This window comes from Mirounga angustirostris, unplaced genomic scaffold (assembly GCF_029215605.1).
Source record: "Mirounga angustirostris isolate CCGP_5_RB_7025 unplaced genomic scaffold, mMirAng1.0.hap1 SCAF_10, whole genome shotgun sequence".
NCBI classification, from domain to species: Eukaryota; Metazoa; Chordata; class Mammalia; order Carnivora; family Phocidae; genus Mirounga; species Mirounga angustirostris.
The window spans coordinates 77,857,293-77,878,023 of NW_026991718.1; the positions used below are offsets into that span (position 1 = coordinate 77,857,293).

Below are 20,731 nucleotides of genomic sequence, written 5' to 3' on the forward strand. Positions count from 1 at the left end.
TCGGCAGGGGGTCTGCTTCTCCTTCTGACCCTCCCCCCCTCATGCTCTCTCTATCTCATTCTCTCTCTCAAATAAATAAATAAAATCTTAAAAAAAAAATTTTTTTTTTAAAAACTTTATAAAAACCAATTAAAATATCACTTTGGGTCCCCCAAAAAAGAGAATAGATTGATTCATTAGACTACAATAAAATATTTGCTTATTTGTTGAAATGTCTTCTCCTCTTCTGTGGCTAGTCTTTTTTGATACTGTCACTAGTCTTTTTTTAATAGTTTATTTTGCTAAACAGTTTTGTTATTACACAAACTCTTCCGTATGTGTATTGTTTCACAATTTAAAAAAAGCTTTTTTTTAAAGAGGGGATTTTAGGGGTGCCTGGGTGGTGCAGCTGGTTGTCTGACTCTCCGTCTTGGTTCAGGTTGTGATCTCTGGGTTTGTGAGATTGAGCCCCAGGTTGGGCTCCACTCTCAGCCTGAGTCTGCTTGAGATTTCCTCTCCCTCTCCCTCTGCCCCTCCCACTTATGTGCATGCATGCCCTCTCTCTAAAATAAATAAATCTTCAAAAAATAAAGAGTGGATTTTAAATTCAATACAAATAAACATCAAGATGGCAACTAAAAAGAAGTAACTGAGAGATAACTCCACTCCCTTTTGTACTCACCAGGCAGACAAACTAAGGGCTGCCTCACAGGCTACACCCAATGGGGCAGGCAAGGAAGAGGATTGCAGTCACTTTACCTTTAGAGTCTTTTAACTTTCACAGCTCCCTCTTTCCCAGGAATCCTATGTCCTCATGACCCCCGCCCCCTCACGCTTGCAAAGCCTCTCCTGGGGATGCTGCCACCACAACATCACCAATGATTGCTTAGTAATTTCTCTAATACTTTTTCCTTCAGTCTCCACAATACCCAAGGTTGGTCTTATTAGGGCCATTAGTCATGTATGTTCCTTTAGCATAGTGCAGAGGAAGTAAGGGAAGGAAGTGCTTCCATATCTGTGACCTCTAATAATGTTCTCAGCACTGATGCTTAAAGTCCTGTGAGGTTGATTGCCAAGAGAGGAAAGGATGATAATTTTGTTGTTGTTGTTGCTTTCAGAACTATTTATAAGACAGTCTTTCTTCATTTTCCAGAGAGAGCTTGGTTTTTAGACAACAAAAAGAAGTGACATTGTACACACTAGGATGCAGACATAGAGCCATTCATTATCCCTGAAAAGGACACAGGCAAAAAAAATATAAAGAAAACTGAGGATGACTGGAAGAATATTTAATGGAGCCACATTTGAGTCTAACATCTTGAATATTATTCTCAGTATCAACTAGAAAAATAGACTGAGGCAGTTCTATCATATTTAATTAGTAATTCTAATAGATTATGGAAAAGCTTGTAATGGAAATCATGAGGTATCACGAGGCTTGTATTTATTTCCATATTGTTCTTACTATGTTGTTAGGTCACAGAGGAAAGCAAGCAGTGGTGGAAGGTATCCCCAGCCTCCAGCTGTATCTAACCTCTGTGAAGCAGATCCAGGATTCTCAGGTGATTTCCAACTGCCAGTATCTGCATTTCTGTGCTTACAGTCTCTTTTCCTTGGAACTGCAGAAAAGTGTGCTGCCTATTTGCATGATAGAGCAGAGGCACACAGAAGTGACACGCCCTCCCCCAGCCCCCAAAAGGAAGATCCCTCAATCAATGGCTCTTAAAAGTAGATGTATAAATACCCCAGCTCCTTATCCCCTGGGTAGAATAATTCTGAACTGTGTGGTTTGTACCATTTCTTGATGTTTGCTTGGAGGATTGAGCTCCAGTGCCCACCCCAGTAGCTGGTTTGATGACACACATTTTGCTGGCTTTCTTCCCTTCCCTGTATCACCAAGTCCCTGCACATCTCAAATAAGCTACCTGGACCTGACTCCTTGTCTCAGGGTCTGTTTCTGTGGGAATCAAACTAAGACACCTTAAATATGGACTCTCCTATAGAACATCTCTTGGTATCCAAGTCATAAAGAGAATACTGGGGGAATCAATTCAGAGTCTAAGTCAGTATCCTATTTCTTGTTTTTCAAGTTACTTGGAAATTATCTCACCTAGATGTGCTTTATTGCTTTAGTAGTGACATTGAAGGGGCTGGCAGTTAGGTGGAGTACATGCTTGTGGGGGAAAGCCCAGAAGAAACCATCCTTAAGTAAAGTGAACGTTCTGGATTGCCTACAAGCAGGGAGGATATCAAAATATTTAACAACTGGTACAGTATGGTCCTCAACCAATTATAAGAGATGCTGGACTGTATTCTGCAGGGCTACCATACTAGCTAACCATTGACTCTGCCCAGTGAAACACAGGGTCCCATTTCTGCCTAAGTCAAATCTTCAGGCTAGGTTAAGATGTTGTTGGGCAGAGAAGGTTTACCCGGCTTTCTCTGGGGGCACTCAGAGGTAGGTGGGTTTAATTTTGATTCCTTCTCAGAAAGAAAAGTAATGGGGTAACTTTTATCAAATATTCCCCCCAAAAGCTAAAAGCCAAGGAGGAGCCATGTCAGCAGGGACTTTGAGGGTTTTATGCTCCAACATTATTATTTGTGTCCTCTCCTGAGGATGGTAGTAAAGCCACAAACTGCACCAGGTTTTTTGTTCTAGGGAACTCTTTTCCATTGTGGGTAGTCTGGACAAGACCAAAGAGCAGAGTAGCCAAGGCATAGGTATGTAGATGACCCAAGATAAGCCCATCAGAGTCTCTCTCCTGAAACTATGAAAGTGAATCAGAATGATGAAAGGATGGAAGAAAAAGTCTCTGGAGTACATTTAAGCAAGGAGAGAGCTAATACATTCATTCAGTGAGGATGCTATCAAGTATGGTCAACTGGTTCCTGCTGCACAAAGTCGTTTGGTTTCTCTTCATGTCCTTGACCTTGTTGTTTCTATGAGTCTTTTGATAGCCTTCTTGTAACTGCCTCTTATTCCTTAAATTTTCCAGAATTGGTTACTTTTGCTTGCAATTAAAGAACCATAACTCACTCAGGTCCTATATGCTTATCTTCAGTCATGTTTTGTGAGGAGTGGACTTCTTGAACAAGTGTGTGGCAGAAATTCCTGAAAATAGAAGAAGCCAGTCCCTGGATCTTCAGCAAACAAGAGGAAGAAGACACAGAAGGTTGGTGTGAGCCAGGGACATGGCATATAGCACTTTCAGAAGAACAGCTTCACCACAGTCAGCTCTCAGTTACTTGTGAAGCTAGAATTCCATCCCTAGTTTCTCCATCATCCCATAGGTTGACTGGCTTATGAGTTAAGCATATCTCACAATCAAAGCCCTAGTGGCTTGGACAAATACTTGGAAAAGGACAAAGGCTCAGGCCAGGCTCTCTTGTTAACAATTCTGGTAAAACAGAGGTCAGCAGGCATTGAAATCATGGAATAAAATAGGGCCTCACTGAAATATATAGATGTCACTTACCATGATATTCACATTTACTACAAAATAATTGTGCATATATGTTTGTGAACATTATGGGAATCATATTATGAACTGGGTGGGATTCCTTTTCTTTTTCTTTCTTTTTTTTTTTTTTTGGATGCTTATTTGCATTAAGAAAACTGAATTTTTTGTCATAATTGCAACCATTTCTTTGTGTTGAGTATGACACATCCATATCAAACTCTCAAAGAGGGGCCATCTGAACACCTGCCAACCTGGCCCACCCACAGAGCTTTGCCTAGAAGCCATGTCTTTTATAGAATTTAGCTCGGGCGAGAAGATCATTGACCAAATCTTTGTCTATGTCCGTTAGGGTGACGATGGCATTGATTCCTGACTTAAAGGCCGAGAGACCACCTGAAATGAAACAGAGGTTCAGACTGAAATATTAACTTTCAGCAGAAATAAGATATGAGCAGGGCGCCTGGGTGGCTCAGTCATTAAGCATCTGCCTTTGGCTCAGGTCATCATCCCAGGGTCCTGGGATGGAACCCTGCATCAGGCTCCCTGCTCCACAGGAAGCCTGCTTCTCCCTCTCCCACTCCCCCTGCTTGTATTACCTCTCTTGCTGTGTCTCTGTCAAATAAATAAATAAAATCTTAAAAAAAAAAAAAAAAGAAATAAGATATGAGCATTCCCAGGATGTAAGCCCTCCAGGCAAATTTTTCAAAGCAGGCAGTCCCAGATTCTCCTTCCCCCTTCCTCCCCTCCTGAAAGGCTCAACCACCCCAAGAATCTCTGGGAAAATTCCAGATTTTTTTCCTTCTCTCTCCTTTTAAGAGACTTGTCTTTCTTGCTGCAAAAGCCATATTTGCCTCTTATGTAGTCCAGGCCTGGCAAAACTTGATCCCCAGCAAATCTTCAGTCGGAGACTGTTTATAGCATTCTCCCAGTCATTAAATAACTTACTCATTTAAAAAAGAATTTACTCATTTATTCAATCCCTCATTCAGTCATTCAGTAAATGTTTTTATGCACCTACTATGTGCCAGGCGGATGGGTGCCACACTGAGTGCAGGGTACACAATGGTACACAAGACATAATCATTTCTTTGTATGGATATGTGTGTGTATGCAAGTGTATATGTGTATTTTACCCCAAAATTTTAATCTTCAATAGTTATTTATGTGTTTAACATGACTGCTTTGCTCTGATATATAGAGAAAAACACCCCTGGTCATGATCCCTGACTTCAGGGACCTTGAAATAGAGAAAACAAATTGTTTATTCTAAATTAAGGATGTTAAAGTGTGGGAGGAGAAAGGTATTATGCACACCATGGGTCTATAAGAGGTAAACTTGATAGGACTTGCTTGTGATTGGATGTGAAAACAGAAGGAACCAGAGAACCTAAGAAAACACTCTGGTTTTCTGGCTGGAATGACTAGACATATGGTGCCTTTCACAGAGACAAAAAAAAAGAGAAGAGACAGAAAAACAGAAGAAAGAGTAAGTTTATGGTGGGAGGCTAGTGACTTAATTCAGTCTGGAAGATGCTGAACTTGAGGAGGTCTGTGATCAGCCAACCAGAGATCTTCACTTGGATATAGTACCTAAAGCCCAGATGTCGCTGAGAATGTTCAGAGTAAACATTTGTTCAAACAAAGAAAGTCGTTAAGTTTCTTACATCAGGAAAATTCTACCAGAGGAAGGCAAACATTCTTTTAAACTCTTGCATTAATTCTCAAGACATCACTTAGTGGCTCAGTAACTAAGGAGAGATATAAGAACACCAACATTTGGCAGAAGGGGAAATGGACGTTGGGAAGCAAGACCACTCAAAGTAACTCAGTGGTTCAGAGAGCACTAGTGCATCCTTTTGGCAGCTCCTTCCAGACCCATTGCTGACCCCATGGGAACACTCCCAGAGAGGCCCTGGGGCACATCTGGCCTTCAGGGGTCTCACTCGCTGATCTTTTAAACAAAGCTCCACAAACATGGCCTACCTTTGAGGTGTTGAGCCACACTCCACATGGGGAATTTTTTCTGGATTGCCTTAATTTTGTCTGTTAGAATCCCAACAGCCTGCAAAAGGTGTTCTTTGCTGTCCCAGGTACCAACAGGGTGATAAATTTTTTTATCAAGCTACAAAAATCAGATAATAATGTCAGCATCTGGATAAAGCAACACATTTTTCTACTATTCCCAATTTCTCTTCCTTGTGCTCAAGTATACAGCCACTGGCCTCGGCCCCCTTACTTTATCTCCACAGAATCAATTCTACTTTCTCTCACAGAAGAGAGAGAGGGGCACCTGGGTGGCTCAGTCATTAAGCGTCTACCTTCAGCTCAGGTCATGATCCCAGGGTCCTGGGATCGAGCCCCGCATCGGGCTCCCTGCTCAGCCGGAAGCCTGCTTCTCCCTCTCCCACTCCCCCTGCTTATGTTCCTGCTCTCGCTATCTCTCTCTCTGTCAAATAAATAAAATCTTAAAAAAAAGAAAAGAAAAGAGAGTCAGAGAAACAAAGTATGATTTGGGAGATGTGGAAGTGGCATAGTTTTTGTTAAACTCTCAAATATAAATAAATTTATGAAAAAGTTGTTTCAAAACAAATAATTAGCATTCAGTGACTAGACATTTGCAGTCAAACATAAAAATTTGTTTCTAATTGGGACAGTCTGAAGCTTAGCTCTCTACAGACAATTTAAAATAATGACTGGATGCAAACATCCAGATAATTTGGATCCCCTTCCTCCAATTTGCCTAAAGAACCATTTGATTCAAGTAGAGTTTAATTATGGTGTTTTGATCTACATGGATAAAATTCACTACTTTATGGGCCCCAAATGGACACTTCTAATAGTGCCCTTTATAAGATTTTCTCAATTTAAGTGCATTGCATATTATTAATTGCAAATTGTAGTTATAAAACTCATAAGATACTTTTTCTGAAGATATCCAAAAACTGATAAATCTGGAAAGAAATACCAGAGATGTGTTTCAGAAATACAGAAGTACAAATTATGCTGAAATTCCAGGGTGTTTTGAAGCCTGGAACTACTACAAATGGACATCTAGTTTGGGTTGACCTTCCATAAGGAAGGATGAAGTGGGGCTGACTGAAAGTTTCTTGCCAAGTACCTGCATCAAGCCAAATTTAAGTCCCCTGTAGTCCCAGCCATCTTGCAGGACAGCTCCACCATGGCTTTCTCTTGAGATGATGGCTGCAATGAGAGCAGGGTCCACACAATACCTCAGCCCAACTTCTTTGATCAGAATCTGGTAAGTTTTTAAGGCCCTCAAATCCATCTCAGCAAACATTTCAGAACCACGGATCCCTAAGTCAAAAGAAAACAAAACTGTTTACTCCAGAAGAGAACCCTTTTCCAAAGTTTAATAAGTCAGTCATAGCCCCCAACCACAGCCCAAAGCTTGGGACAACTATTCTAGGACATTGTTTTTAATCTCTAATTGCATAAACCCAGAAAGGTCCACAACCCCAAGCAGTACCACTTCTGCTTTCTTTCTTGTTCTTCTGTTACCTGCCACATTGGTGCCTTGGGAAGACTCTTGGACTAGAAGTCAGCCAACCTAAATTTGAGTCTGGTTCTGCTACTACCTAGTTCCAGGCCCATGAGAAGTCTCTTCTTGCTGAGCCTCAGTTTTCAGATCTATAAATTGGGGAGGTAGGATTAGATTGACCTTGTAGTTGCTTCCAGCGCTGACATTCTAATGCTGGGATAACATGAAGAAGACTTTGGAACAGGATTACAAAAGAGAGGATGTACAAAGAGCAAGAGGCTCGCCTAAATGCTCATGCTGTAACATGAAGTAAATACAACAACAAACAAAAAACAAAGGCAGAATTTAATATTTTATGTAAACAATCATTTAATTATGTAGAAATAAACACATTTGGATAAGGTTTGGAAAGAATAGGGGGAGGGGCGCCTGGGTGGCTCAGTCAGTTAAGCGGCTGCCTTCGGCTCAGGTCATGATCCTGGGGTTCTGGGATCGAGCCCCCACATCGGGCTCCCTGCTCGGCGGGGAGCCTGCTTCTCCCTCTCCCTCTGCCTGCCTCTCTGCCTACTTGTTCTGTCTCTCTATCTCTCTGTCAAATAAATAAATAAAATCTTTAAAAAAAAAAAAGAATAGGGGGAAATTAAAAGAAGTCGTTTGTTAAGTTGGTCAGGATTCTGCTTTCTTCTAATTTTTTTTTTCTTTTTTTTTTTTTTAATTTTTTTATTCTTATGTTAATCCCCTTACATTACAACATTAGTTTTAGATGAAGTGTTCCATGATTCATTGTTTGTGCACAACACCCAGTGCTCCATGCAGAATGTGCCCTCCTAAATACCCACCACCAGGCTAACCCATCCTCCCACCCCCCTCCCCTCTAGAACCCTGTTTGTTTTTCAGAGTCCATCGTCTCTCATGGTTCGTCTACCCCTCCGATTTCCCCCGCTTCATTCTTCCCCTCCTGCTACCTTCTTCTTCTTCTTCTTCTTTTTTTTTTCTTAACATATATTGCATTATTTGTTTCAGAGGTACAGATCTGAGATTCAACAGTCTTGCACAATTCACAGCGCTTACCAGAGCACATACACTCCCCAGTGTCTATCACCCAGTCACCCCATCCCTCCCACCCCACCCCCCACTCCAACAACACTCAGTTTGTTTCCTGCGATTAAGAATTCCTCATATCAGTGAGATCATATGATACATGTCTTTCTCTGTTTGACTTATTTCACTCAACATAATACCCTCCAGTTCCATCCACGTTGTTGCAAATGGCAATATCTCATTCCTTTTGATGGCTGCATAATATTCCATTGTATATATATACCACATCTTCTTTATCCATTCATCTGTCGATGGACATCTTGGCTCTTTCCACAGTTTGGCTATTGTGGACATTGCTGCTATAAACATCGGGGTGCACGTACCCCTTCGGATCCCTACTTTTGTATCTTTGGGGTAAATACCCAGTAGTGCAATTGCTGGATCATATGGTAGCTCTATTTTCAACTTTTTGAGGAACCTCCATACAGTTTTCCAGAGTGGCTGCACCAGTTTGCATTCCCACCAACAGTGTAGGAGGGTTCCCCTTTCTCCGCATCCCCGCCAACATCTGTCGTTTCCTGACTTGTTAATTTTAGCCATTCTGACTGGTGTGAGGTGATACCTCATTGAGGTTTTGATTTGGATTTCCCTGATGCCGAGCGATATTGAGCACTTTTTCATGTGTCTGTTGGCCATTTGGATGTCTTCTTTGGAAAAATGTCTGTTCATGTCTTCTGCCCATTTCTTAATTGGATTCTTTGTTCTTTGGGTGTTGAGTTTGATGAGTTCTTTATAGATTTTGGATACTAGCCCTTTATCTGATATGTCATTTGCAAATATCTTCTCCCATTCTGTCGGTTGTCTTTTGGTTTTCTTAACTGTTTCCTTTGCTTTGCAAAAGCTTTTTATCTTGATGAAGTCCCAATAGTTCATTTTTGCCCTTGCTTCCCTTGCCTTTGGCGATGTTTCTAGGAAGAAGTTGCTTCGGCTGAGGTCAAAGAGGTTGTTGCCTGTGTTCTCCTTTAGGATTTTGATGGACTCCTGTCTCACATTGAGGTCTTTCAGCCATTTGGAGTCTATTTTTGTGTGTGGTGTAAGGAAGTGGTCCAGTTTCATTCTTCTGCATGTGTCTATCCAATATTCCCAACACCATTTGTTGAAGAGACTGTCTTTGTTCCATTGGACATTCTTTCCTGCTTTGTCGAAGATTAGTTGACCATAGAGTTGAGGGTCCATTTCTGGGCTCTCTATTCTGTTCCATTGATCTATGTGTCTGTTTTTGTGCCAGTACCATGCTGTCTTGATGATGACAGCTTTGTAATAGAGCTTGAAGTCCGGAATTGTGATGCCACCGGCTTTGCTTTTCTTTTTCAATATTCCTCTGGCTATGCGGGGTCTTTTCTGGTTCCATACAAATTTTAGGATTATTTGTTCCATTTCTTTGAAAAAAGTGGATGGTATTTTGATGGGGATTGCATTGAATGTGTAGATTGCTCTAGGTAGCATTGACATCTTCACAATATTTGTTCTTCCAATCCATGAGCATGGAACGTTTTTCCATTTCTTTGTGTCTTCCTCAATTTCTTTCATGAGTATTTTATAGTTTTCTGAGTAAAGATCCTTTGTCTCTTTGGTTAGATTTATTCCTAGGTATCTTATGGTTTTGGGTGCAATTGTAAATGGGATCGACTCCTTAATTTCTCTTTCTTCTGTCTTGTTGTTGGTGTATAGGAATGCCACTGACTTCTGTGCATTGATTTTATATCCTGCCACTTTACTGAATTCCTGTATGAGTTCTAGCAGTTTTGGGGTGGAGTCTTTTGGGTTTTCCACATAAAGTATCATATCATCTGCAAAAAGTGAGAGTTTGACTTCTTCTTTGCCAATTTGGATGCCTTTGATTTCTTTTTGTTGTCTGATTGCTGTGGCTAGGACTTCCAATACTATGTTGAATAGCAGTGGTGATAGTGGACATCCCTGCCGCGTTCCTGACCTTAGGGGGAAAGCTCTCAGTTTTTCCCCATTGAGAATAATATTTGCTGTAGGTTTTTCATAGATGGCTTTTATGATATTGAGGTATGTACCCTCTATCCCTATACTCTGAAGAGTTTTGATCAAGAAAGGATGCTGTACTTTGTCAAAAGCTTTTTCTGCATCTATTGAGAGGATCATATGATTCTTGTTCTTTCCTTTGTTAATGTACTGTATCACATTGATTGATTTGCGGATGTTGAACCAACCTTGCAGCCCAGGGATAAATCCCACTTGGTCATGGTGAATAATCCTTTTAATGTACTGTTGGATCCTATTGGCTAGTATTTTGGTGAGAATTTTTGCATCCATGTTCATCAGGGATATTGGTCTGTAATTCTCCTTTTTGATGGGGTCTTTGTCTGGTTTGGGGATCAAGGTAATGCTGGCCTCATAAAATGAGTTTGGAAGTTTTCCTTCCGTTTCGATTTTTTGGAACAGTTTCAGAAGAATAGGTATTAATTCTTCTTGAAATGTTTGGTAGAATTCCCCTGGGAAGCCATCTGGCCCTGGGCTTTTGTTTTTTGGGAGATTTTTGATGACTGCTTCAATTTCCTTAGTGGTTATAGGTCTGTTCAGGTTTTCTATTTCATCCTGGTTCAGTTTTGGTAGTTGATACATCTCTAGGAATGCATCCATCTCTTCCAGGTTATCTAATTTGCTGGCATAGAGTTGCTCATAATATGTTCTTATAATTGTTTGTATTTCTTTGGTGTTGGTTGTGATCTCTCCTCTTTCATTCATGATTTTGTTGATTTGGGTCATTTCTCTTCTCTTTTTGATAAGTCTGGCCAGGGGTTTATCAATCTTGTTAATTCTTTCAAAGAACCAGCTCCTAGTTTCGTTGATCTGTTCTACTGTTCTTTTAGTTTCTATTTCATTGATTTCTGCTCTGATCTTTATGATTTCTCTTCTCCTGCTGGGTTTAGGCTTTATTTGCTGTTCTTTCTCCAGCTCCTTTAGGTGTAGGGTTAGGTTGTGTACTTGAGACCTTTCTTGTTTCTTGAGAAAGGCTTGTATTGCTATATACTTTCCTCTTAGGACTGCCTTTGCTGCATCCCAAAGATTTTGAACAGTTGTGTTTTCATTTTCATTGGTTTCCATGTATTTTTTTAATTCTTCTTTAATTTCCTGGTTGACCCATTCATTCTTCAGTAGGATGCTCTTTAGCCTCCATGTATTTGAGTTCTTTCCGACTTTCCTCTTGGGATTGAGTTCTAGTTTCAAAGCATTGTGGTCTGAAAATAGGCAGGGAATGATCCCAATCTTTTGGTACCGGTTGAGACCTGATTTATGACCTAGGATGTGATCGATTCTGGAGAATGTTCCATGGGCACTAGAGAAGAATGTGTATTCCGTTGCTTTGGGGTGGAATGTTCTGAATATGTCTGTGAAGTCCATTTGGTCCAGTGTGTCATTTAAAGTCTTTATTTCCTTGTTGATCTTTTGCTTAGATGATCTGTCCATTTCAGTGAGGGGGATGTTAAAGTCCCCCACTATTATTGTATTGTTGTTGATGTGTTTCTTTGCTTTTGTTATTAATTGCCTTATATAATTGGCTGCTCCCATGTTAGGGGCATAGATATTTACAATTGTTAGATCTTCTTGTTGGATAGATCCTTTAAGTATGATATAGTGTCCTTCCTCATCTCTTATTACAGTCTTTGGTTTAAAATCTAATTTGTCTGATATAAGGATTGCCACCCCAGCTTTCTTTTGGTGTCCATTAGCATGGTAAATGGTTTTCCACCCCCTCACTTTCAATCTGGGGGTGTCTTTGGGTCTAAAATGAGTCTCTTGCAGACAGCATATCGATGGATCTTGTTTTTTAATCCAGTCTGTTAGCCTGTGTCTTTTGATTGGGGCATTTAGCCCATTTACATTCAAGGTAACTATTGAAAGATAGGAATTTAGTGCCATTGTATTGCCTGTAAGGTGACTGTTACCGTATATTGTCTGTGTTCCTTTCTGGTCTATGTTGCTTTTAGGGTCTCTCTTTGCTTAGAGGACCCCTTTCAAGATTTCCTGTAGGGCTGGTTTTGTGTTTGCAAATTCCTTTAGTTTTTGTTTGTCCTGGAAGCTTTTTATCTCTCCTTCAATTTTCAATGACAGCCTAGCTGGATAGAGTATTCTTGGCTGCATATTTTTCTCATTTAGTGCTCTGAATATATCCTGCCAGTCCTTTCTGGCCTGCCAGGTCTCTGTGGATAGGTCTGTTGCCAATCTAATGTTTCTACCATTGTAGGTTACATATCTCTTCTCCCGAGCTGCTTTCAGGATTTTCTCTTTGTCTCTGAGACTCGTAAGTTTTACTATTAGATGTCGGGGAGTTGACCTATTTTTATTGATTTTGAGAGGGGTTCTCTGTGCTTCCTGGATTTTCATGCCTGTTTCTTTCCCCAAATTAGGGAAGTTCTCTGCTATAATTTGCTCCATTATACCTTCTGCCCCTCTCTCTCTTTCTTCTTCTTCTGGGATCCCAATTATTCTAATGTTGTTTCGTCTTATGGTATCGCTTATCTCTCGAATTCTGCCCTCATGATCCAGTAGTTGTTTATCTCTCTTTTTCTCAGCTTCTTTATTTTCCAGCATTTCATCTTCTATATTACTGATTCTCTCTTCTGCCTCATTTATTCTAGCAGTTAGCGCCCCCAATTTTGATTGCACCTCATTAATAGCCTTTTTGATTTCTACTTGGTTGGATTTTAGCTCTTTTACTTCTCCAGAAAGAGTTTCTCTAATAACTTCCATATTTTTTTCAAGCCCAGCTAGTATCTTTAAAGTGATGATTCTGAACTCTAGATCTGACATCGTACTAATGTCCGTATTGAGTAGGTCCCTGGCAGTCGGTACTGCCTCTTGTTCTTTTTGTTGAGGTGATTTTTTCCGTCTCGTCATTTTGTGCAGAGGAGAATAGATTAATGAGAGAACAAAATGCTAGCAGAGTAACCACGTCCCCAGAAAATATACTCTAAACAAATCAGAAAAGACCTTTCAGAAAGTGGTCGCTTTTCTGTTCAGAAAGTTGTTGCTCTTCTTTTCTTTGATCTCCTGTTGGGTTTGTAGGTGTTCAGAATGGTTTGATCCCTATCCAGCTGAATTCCTGAGAGGAGACGAAATCCAGGTCTCCTACTCCTCCGCCATCTTGCTCCCTCCTGCTTTCTTCTAATTTTTAACTTTGATCTTATTGCTATAACAGCAATTATACCTTTTCAAAATTAAGCTACTTCCTAAAAAAACAATATAAAAATGATGAAAGGGGGAAAGCCAAATGTTTGCTTTGCTTTTCACTTACCACAGTTCATCAACCTGGTTATATCACAGGTGGCACCAGAGGTCTCCATGGTCATGATGTCACCGTAGCAGCCATGGTACAGGCGGGGATGCAGGTGAGGGTTCATTGAATGAGTGAAAGGGTACGAGCCCCTAGAAGTGCCTGGGGGAGAGAACGATAATTCTCATGAAGCCTGCAAGATATATTGCTCAAGTCGCTATAATGAGCATTACTAAACCAAAGGTGAAGCCGTAGACTTACTCTTTCCCAATTCCCTCCCTAAGACCCCTTGGATAACTCATCAGACAAAACAGAACAGAAGATTCCCCTGTCCCATTTTACTCCAACCTTAAAAAAAAAACTTTTTTAAGTAGTCTCCACACCCAACGTGGGACTTAAACTCATGACCTGGAGATAAAGTCACATGCTCTCCTGACTGAGCCAGCACGGTGCCCCTGAAAATCTTTTAATGAAGTAGTTAATTCTAAACATTGTACAAAGTATTATGAAAATCAATTTTTATAGGTCTCAAAAACACTTGCTGCAATCTTGATCGGAATTAAAATTGCCAATAGAGTTTTAAGCAGGAACTTTGAGAGAAATTTTTTTTTTTTTTTTTTTTTTTTTTTTTTTAATTTTTTTATTCTTATGTTAATCCCCTTACATTACAACATTAGTTTTAGATGAAGTGTTCCATGATTCATTGTTTGTGCACAACACCCAGTGCTCCATGCAGAATGTGCCCTCCTAAATACCCACCACCAGGCTAACCCATCCTCCCACCCCCCTCCCCTCTAGAACCCTGTTTGTTTTTCAGAGTCCATCGTCTTTTGAGAGAAATTTTAAGACACTTCTGACACAAATACTTCTGGGGATGTAAACATCTGGATTAACAAATTGCCTTCGTTTAAGAAAATAAGAAAGAAGTGTACCAATACCACTTAAGATAAAAAAGAAGGGTACCATTAACTTAAAATATCCATTTTATATCATGTTTCTGTGAGGTTGAATTTCTAAGTATAATTAGTAAAATTGGAAATAAAATTCAACTTACCATAAAAACTTAAGTTAAATCCTATTCTTATTTTTTATTTTGTCATTATAAAGTGACTTACTGTCCAAGTCTATTTACTAAAGGAGATAAAGAGCTTTGGTGTAAGTTGAAAAGTTTGCTCTAATAGTTCCTAGGACTGTTGACTTATATCTTAAGACTACAAATACTTGTCATAAGAAATTATATTTGTTAAAACATTTGATGTAAAAAACTATGTTGTTTCACTTAGTGTTGTAAATGGTATTTTTTAATAGAGAGATGGATTTTCCCCATTCACTATAAGTCTAATTCTGATGAACTTGACAGTATAAAGAGACTCTCTTAGAATTAGGCACACAACCAATGGAACTATTCCTTATAAATATATATTTTAAAAGGAAAACAAAGCAACTCTAAAGACTAACTTTTTTAAAAAGCAAAACTCATCAAAACAAATAAAAATACAGGCACAGTCTATCTCTCCCAACTACAAACAGGGAAAAAAAAAAAAAGCTATTGTAAATGCATCAGAAGGTCAGACAGTGAAACTATCAAGTAAATTCATAATACTTAGAAAGCCTATTTAGATAACAAAACCAGTAGAAACCAGCAAAGCCATTAAGCTTCCCTAAGCAGTATGGATTTCCATGTGATGCAAAGAGCATGGCATTGGCACTCTTCATGGCCCTCAGCATAGAATCTTGAGCCTACAATATGTGTAGGAAATATACATGAGTGAATGAATGGATGGATTTCCAGGACACAGATCATATGTAAGATAGAAGCGTAGAAGCTGTGAGTGAGGGTGCAGACTGACAACATATACCCAGAATCTGACCACTTTTCACCACCTTTGCTACCACCAGGGTCCAAACTACCACCATTGCTCATCTTGATTATTGTAACAGCCTCCTAGCTGACCTCCTTCCTCCACCCTTGCAGTCTATCCCCCAGCAGCCAGACTGGTTTGTGGAAACATGCATGGGATCATGGGATCAACCTTCCAGTGGCTTTCCAATCATTCTGTTGTGGCCTTCAAGCCCTACCTGATCTGGCCTCTGCTCACTTTCTGACTTCTCCTTCCCTTCCCTCACTCTTCTCCAGTCACATTCTTCTCCTTGCTTATCCTTCAACATCTCAGGCAGGTTCCTAGCTCAAGGCCTTTATATTTACAGATCCTTTTGCATAGAATGCTATTTCTCCAGGTATCTACATGATTTGCTGCCTCACTGCCTTCAGGACTCTGTTCAAATACCACCCTATCAGCAAAAGATATGAATAAACAGTTCATAAACAAAAAAAAGAAAAAATCCTTAAATGTATAAAAAGGTGCTCAACCACACTCAAAAGAGAATGCCATATTAAAACATCACTGAGACACTATTTTTTACCTATTTAATTGGCAAGAATCCAAAAGTTTGACAATGTATTCTGACAATGAGGTGGTGGGGGAATAGGCAGTATTATACATTGCTGTGGAAGGAGATTTTGCAATAGGCTGTTGTTTCAGCACTATTTATAACAGCAAAGATCTGGGAACAATGCAAGTATCATTCACATAGGGACTGAGTAAGCTAAGCCCCTTCCACACAACAGATTACTATGCAGCTGCAAAAAGGAAGAACTCTATATGATTCTATAACATTATCTCCAGGTACAGAGTAGTAGTTATGGAATTGTATTTGTTTGAAAAAGGGAGAAAATATGATAGTGTGTGTTTGGGTGTGTGAGAGATTTCTTTATATATTCAAAAGAAACAATACAAGGATGAACCAAAAACTAATAAAAACTGTTAGTTATGGGGCAAGGTAAGAAGAGGTAAAAGGGACAGGGATAGAGGCTAGACTTCTCTAAATGTACCTTTTTTATAGTTTTTATTTTGGAGCCATGTACATGTTTCTATAATTTAAAAACATTAAATAGAAAAAAAATCCTAAAAAGTGAGAGACAAATTATATCAAATTGAAAACTTAAGTAATACATAGAAGAGAATTATTTCTAGTTACTTAAAAACAAGTCAGTGTAAGCATACACCGCTAGTGGAATACATCCTATGAACATAAAGAATCATAAGAAAATCTTAAACTATATGCACAGGATCACTGTTGGTTGGTAATACTGCCATAGTTATTTTGAAACTATTATATATAAATAAGTATCATGTTAATGTTATTAGGAGTCAGGATTTTTAGAAATCCTTTGTATTCAAAAATATTAATGTGAAATATCAGTATGAATGCATAATTATTTTTCTTTTTTTTAAAAAAATATATATGTTCTAAGTTTTCTCCACTGAAAAGACCTGGAAGGAATAACACCCCATAGCAATGGAGGACCCCTGATACTCATATTGTGGTCTCTAAATACTATTTCCCACTCAGGAACCAGTGCTCCTCAGAAAAAGGTCTCATTCCTGGTCTGGGGCAGGAAATGTTTAAGATGAGCCAGGAACATCTTCTTATGCCAGAGCTAGTCCTTGTACATTTTAGACACATTCTAAAACATTTATAGGTAAAATGTTTTGATCTTTTGGGTTGCTTTACAACATTCTAACCTCCGATCCTCCCAAAAAATGCAGACGTGAGGAATAGATAAAATAAGAATAGCAAAGTGTTGAAAACCATAGATGCTTGATGATGGTACACGGGAGTTAATTACACTATTCCCTCCCCCATTTTATGTGTTTGAAACATTCTACAACAATTTTTAATTAACTTATTAAAGAGCCTTTTTTTCTACTTATATTAAAAAGGCAACACACTCATGCCTCATTCCTTATCACCCATTACCTTATATTATTTTATTTATATCACCTATCACCACCTGACATGTCTTCCTTCCTTCCTTCCTTTTATTTCTTCCTCTCTTTTTTCCTATTCCTCTCACTAGAACATTTTTTTCCCTTTGCTATCTCCTCCTCAGCACCTAGAACAATGCCTGGCACAAAGTGGACATTCAATAAATATTTGTGAATGGATAATGGATGGATGGATGGATGGATGGATGGATGGATGAATGAGAAGTAAAGGAATAATCTAAGTTATCTGGATCAAGTGTCCATATGTCAAAAGTTTCAATTTCTTTTTACTGGAGAGCCAGCCTTCGCTATGCTCACAGGTATCAAAGTTACCTGGATGCCTATTAAAAATACCTATTTCTGGGCTCCTCATACTAGGTCTGTTGAATCAGAGTCTTTAGGTATAAGGTCAAAGAATCTGCACTTTAACCAAGATTCCCAGCAGACTCATGTATACCTAAGTTTGCTTTAAGGGGATTAGAATATGACCATGGACTTTACACTACTTGTGTTGACATCATAAACACACAGGCCCTTCTTAATTATAGTCACCTTTCAATTAAACATAGCTAGTAGGGTAGCTCATAATTAGTCCACTGGCTATATAATTCTGCTCCCACCTGGAAATTAAAGAAAGAATAAAAATTTAAAACTATGTTCCCCTGCCTTTGACCACATAAATAATCGGAAATTATCACTTTTCTGTAGCTTCACTTTTTCAAATTTAGAATTAAACATTTCAGAAATACTTTCTTCTCAATCTTCACCCTATTCATAAAGACAACCTGAACATTGTTTACAGTTGCCTTTCATTTTTCCTAAGCCAAATTTTCAATCTTTTCTTATTCAAAGTCCCTAACCATCTCACCAGCCTACCTTTCTATCCTTCCCCTCAGAAATCTTCACTTCTGTTCTGGTCTCACTGATCTGTTTACTGTACTCCCAACACTTTTCATCCATTTCTGCCTCCCTATACTAAAGCCATTCTACCCATACAGCAGACTCTTTTCTTCTCTTATCAAATAACACCAAACATTCTTCAAGTATAACATCCTCCCAGAAAGCCTTTCTGGTCTCAACATCCTGACTAGATGTGAACTGTTTATCCTGAACTCTTCCCAGACTAGTGTCTTTTTCTGTCTATATTCATTTAACTCTTATTTACTGCCTGGTATTAATAATTTTATCTTCATATGTCTTGCCTCCCAAGGCACTGTTCCATAAATTCCCACTGACAGTGCCTTCACCTACTTGGCAAGCAGAATACACTGCTAATTATAGATGTAAGCAGTTGACTGATGGCCAGGCTGATTAGAAGGAGAACCCACCCCTCCATTACATGTAATCATTGCTTTTTCTGATTCATGACTATGCTACATGTTTTTGTGGACACCCTGCAGAAGATGCTAAATGTCAGTCGATGACTTACCAATGAGGGCAATAAGTCCCCAAAACAGGATAGAGGATAGCATGGTTGTGAATCTTATCCTACAGCACCTATTATGATTTGAAAGAGAAACTGGTTAATTTTAAAACTTGAAAGTTTTCTGAAGGAAATTTGTTTTAATTAAAAGAAAATTTAGAATCATTTCCAGTATAATACTTTTTTTGCCAGTTCCAAGATTTTATTCTCATAGGCTCAGTATTATGGTTCATTGGATCACTCTTTCCTAAGTATAATCTCCCAACTCATTTTAATCCAATTTCATATTGACATGAGCCTATAAATATCTTAAATATGTTAGGCCAACACACACACTCCCATCCTGTCTCCAAGGTTGCTCATATCATAATTTTGTTCCCATTCTTTGACTATAGTCTCCTTAGAAAACCAAAAGAAGCCACTGAGAGGAGCATTAGAGATCAGGACTCAGAAGAGGTTTGCTGTGCTCCGTACATTCTATTTTTGGTTTCATTCAAAAGACAGCTTAAGTGTTCTACAAGATACAAGAAGGTGAGCACTAACCTGGTTTGTGAACTTGCAGAGCAAATCTCTCCTCTCGGTTTAGGAAAGTCCCCCGTCTTCAGCACTACCCTGCACGCCAGACTTTAACAAAGCAGTGGCCTTTGTCCTAAAAGACAAGTTAAACAATTTGAGAATCCATTAGTTGGTAGATCTATGATTACCTGGCTTCAATCCAAGCAAACTTCAGTGTGGCTCTGCCACTGTGGAGGAGGTTCTAAACACCAGCCTGTAGAATCACCTGCCTCTTCTTACCTTCATCCTGTATCACTGATCATTGGAGGGGCTTTATATATGGTTTGAAACCCTCTCTTTAAATCACTGACCTCATTAGACCTGATTATAATAACACTTTGTACTTAGGTGGCCCTTTTAATAAAAAGATTTCAAAGCATTTATTAACCACTATTAATTAATTAATCTAATGAACCCCCAAGTTACATTGGAGGCATATATTTGGAGGATAGTTTCTGGGCATCTAAAATTGAGCTACACAACTGCTAAATTTGAGAACAAGAAACAGATAATTAGCATTAAAAAGATAAACAGGAAATACTAGCAGCTCTCATTCCTATATTGGTCGTTTGCCTGAAGGCTGAGCCTCCTGCTCTTTGTTTTTCATTCCATTGTCACATGATCTGCATACCAATATGTCACATGGCTCCTTGCTCCAATTCAACTCTGACAAACAGAGCCAAGAGTGGCTGCCTGCTCTGGGAGATCAGTACAAAGCCAGAGAGTAGCAACATGAGTGCCAGTTTCCCAAACTATCTGAGGAAATGGGAAAAAAAGATTTGGCCAGGGATGAAAATTTTTTCAAGGACGGAGTATCTTTCTTCACAATTATGTCCAAAAGAAGAGATAAAGCATATTGTGCAGCCCTGGGAATAGGAAATGGAAGGGACATTCTTGAAATAGGCAAAGCACATTTTCCAAAGGGGAGGAAGACTGACACAGGTCCTTCCACAAGTGTGAGAAGTTTCTAAGACACTGTACACAATCCTTCCATAAATCCACAAGGTGAACACAGGTGTGAGAGAGACTGAGCAGGAGATGGCGAAGATGAAGGCCCTGAGTCAACTTGCCAGGCTCCCTGGCAATGAATAAACCACAACTTCTAGGAGATCATGCCCTCAAGAAGCTGATCTCTGCACTACCTCATTGCATTCACTTCTGCCCTGCCTGTTTGTAGAAGAGACTTCCCTTTAAGTGGCCTCCAGCCTTCCGTTCCAGGGAAGAAGGGCGGGGATATTCTGAACCAATGATAATTCCTGCCTTGATTATCATGAAAATGATTCAGGGCTGGGGCTGGCTCTACCAGCACCATCAATGCTTGCAGTCAGGGCCACTCTTTAATAAGGGGTTTTGCATGGGTCCAGCTTCTCCAACATGGCCCTCAGGAACACATGAGCCATCACCAGTGACAGTGGAACATTGCACTGATGTGCTCATGCCCCTCCTCCACCCCACCAGTGCAGGACAAGATGGGAGAAAGAAGAAAGGAAGATGAAGTAGAGGAAGAAGGAAAAGTTATGTAAAGGATTCTAGGTAGAGGCTGAAGCTGTCTCTAGATGCTCCTAGAGAACAAAAGTAAAAACAAAACATTGAAAGTACTATTAAATGTGAAACCTATTTTATTCTTCTCCCTGTTTT

At 39.4% G+C, this 20,731-nt stretch overlaps 1 protein-coding gene and 1 long non-coding RNA gene across 2 annotated transcripts in view; one reads left to right on the forward strand and one right to left on the reverse strand.

Annotated features, from left to right (window-relative positions):
* Positions 1-1,098: 1,098 nt before the first annotated feature.
* LYG2 (lysozyme g2) lies at positions 1,099-19,681 on the reverse strand. Its single transcript, XM_045885161.3, has 7 exons — positions 19,334-19,681; positions 19,082-19,187; positions 18,545-18,612; positions 13,307-13,447; positions 6,559-6,755; positions 5,424-5,562; positions 1,099-3,833 (listed from the first exon to the last, which is right to left on the reverse strand). Exons 3-7 carry the CDS (start codon positions 18,585-18,587, stop codon positions 3,715-3,717), a joined length of 639 nt encoding a protein of 212 aa, XP_045741117.1. The 5' UTR covers positions 18,588-18,612; positions 19,082-19,187; positions 19,334-19,681; the 3' UTR covers positions 1,099-3,714.
* Positions 1,454-20,731, forward strand: part of LOC129046126 (uncharacterized) — a 67,018-nt gene continuing 47,740 nt past the window's right edge. The window contains exons 1-2 of the long non-coding RNA XR_008506906.2: positions 1,454-1,541; positions 3,042-3,152. This is a non-coding gene — a long non-coding RNA (uncharacterized LOC129046126). The remainder of the gene's footprint in view (positions 1,542-3,041; positions 3,153-20,731) is intronic.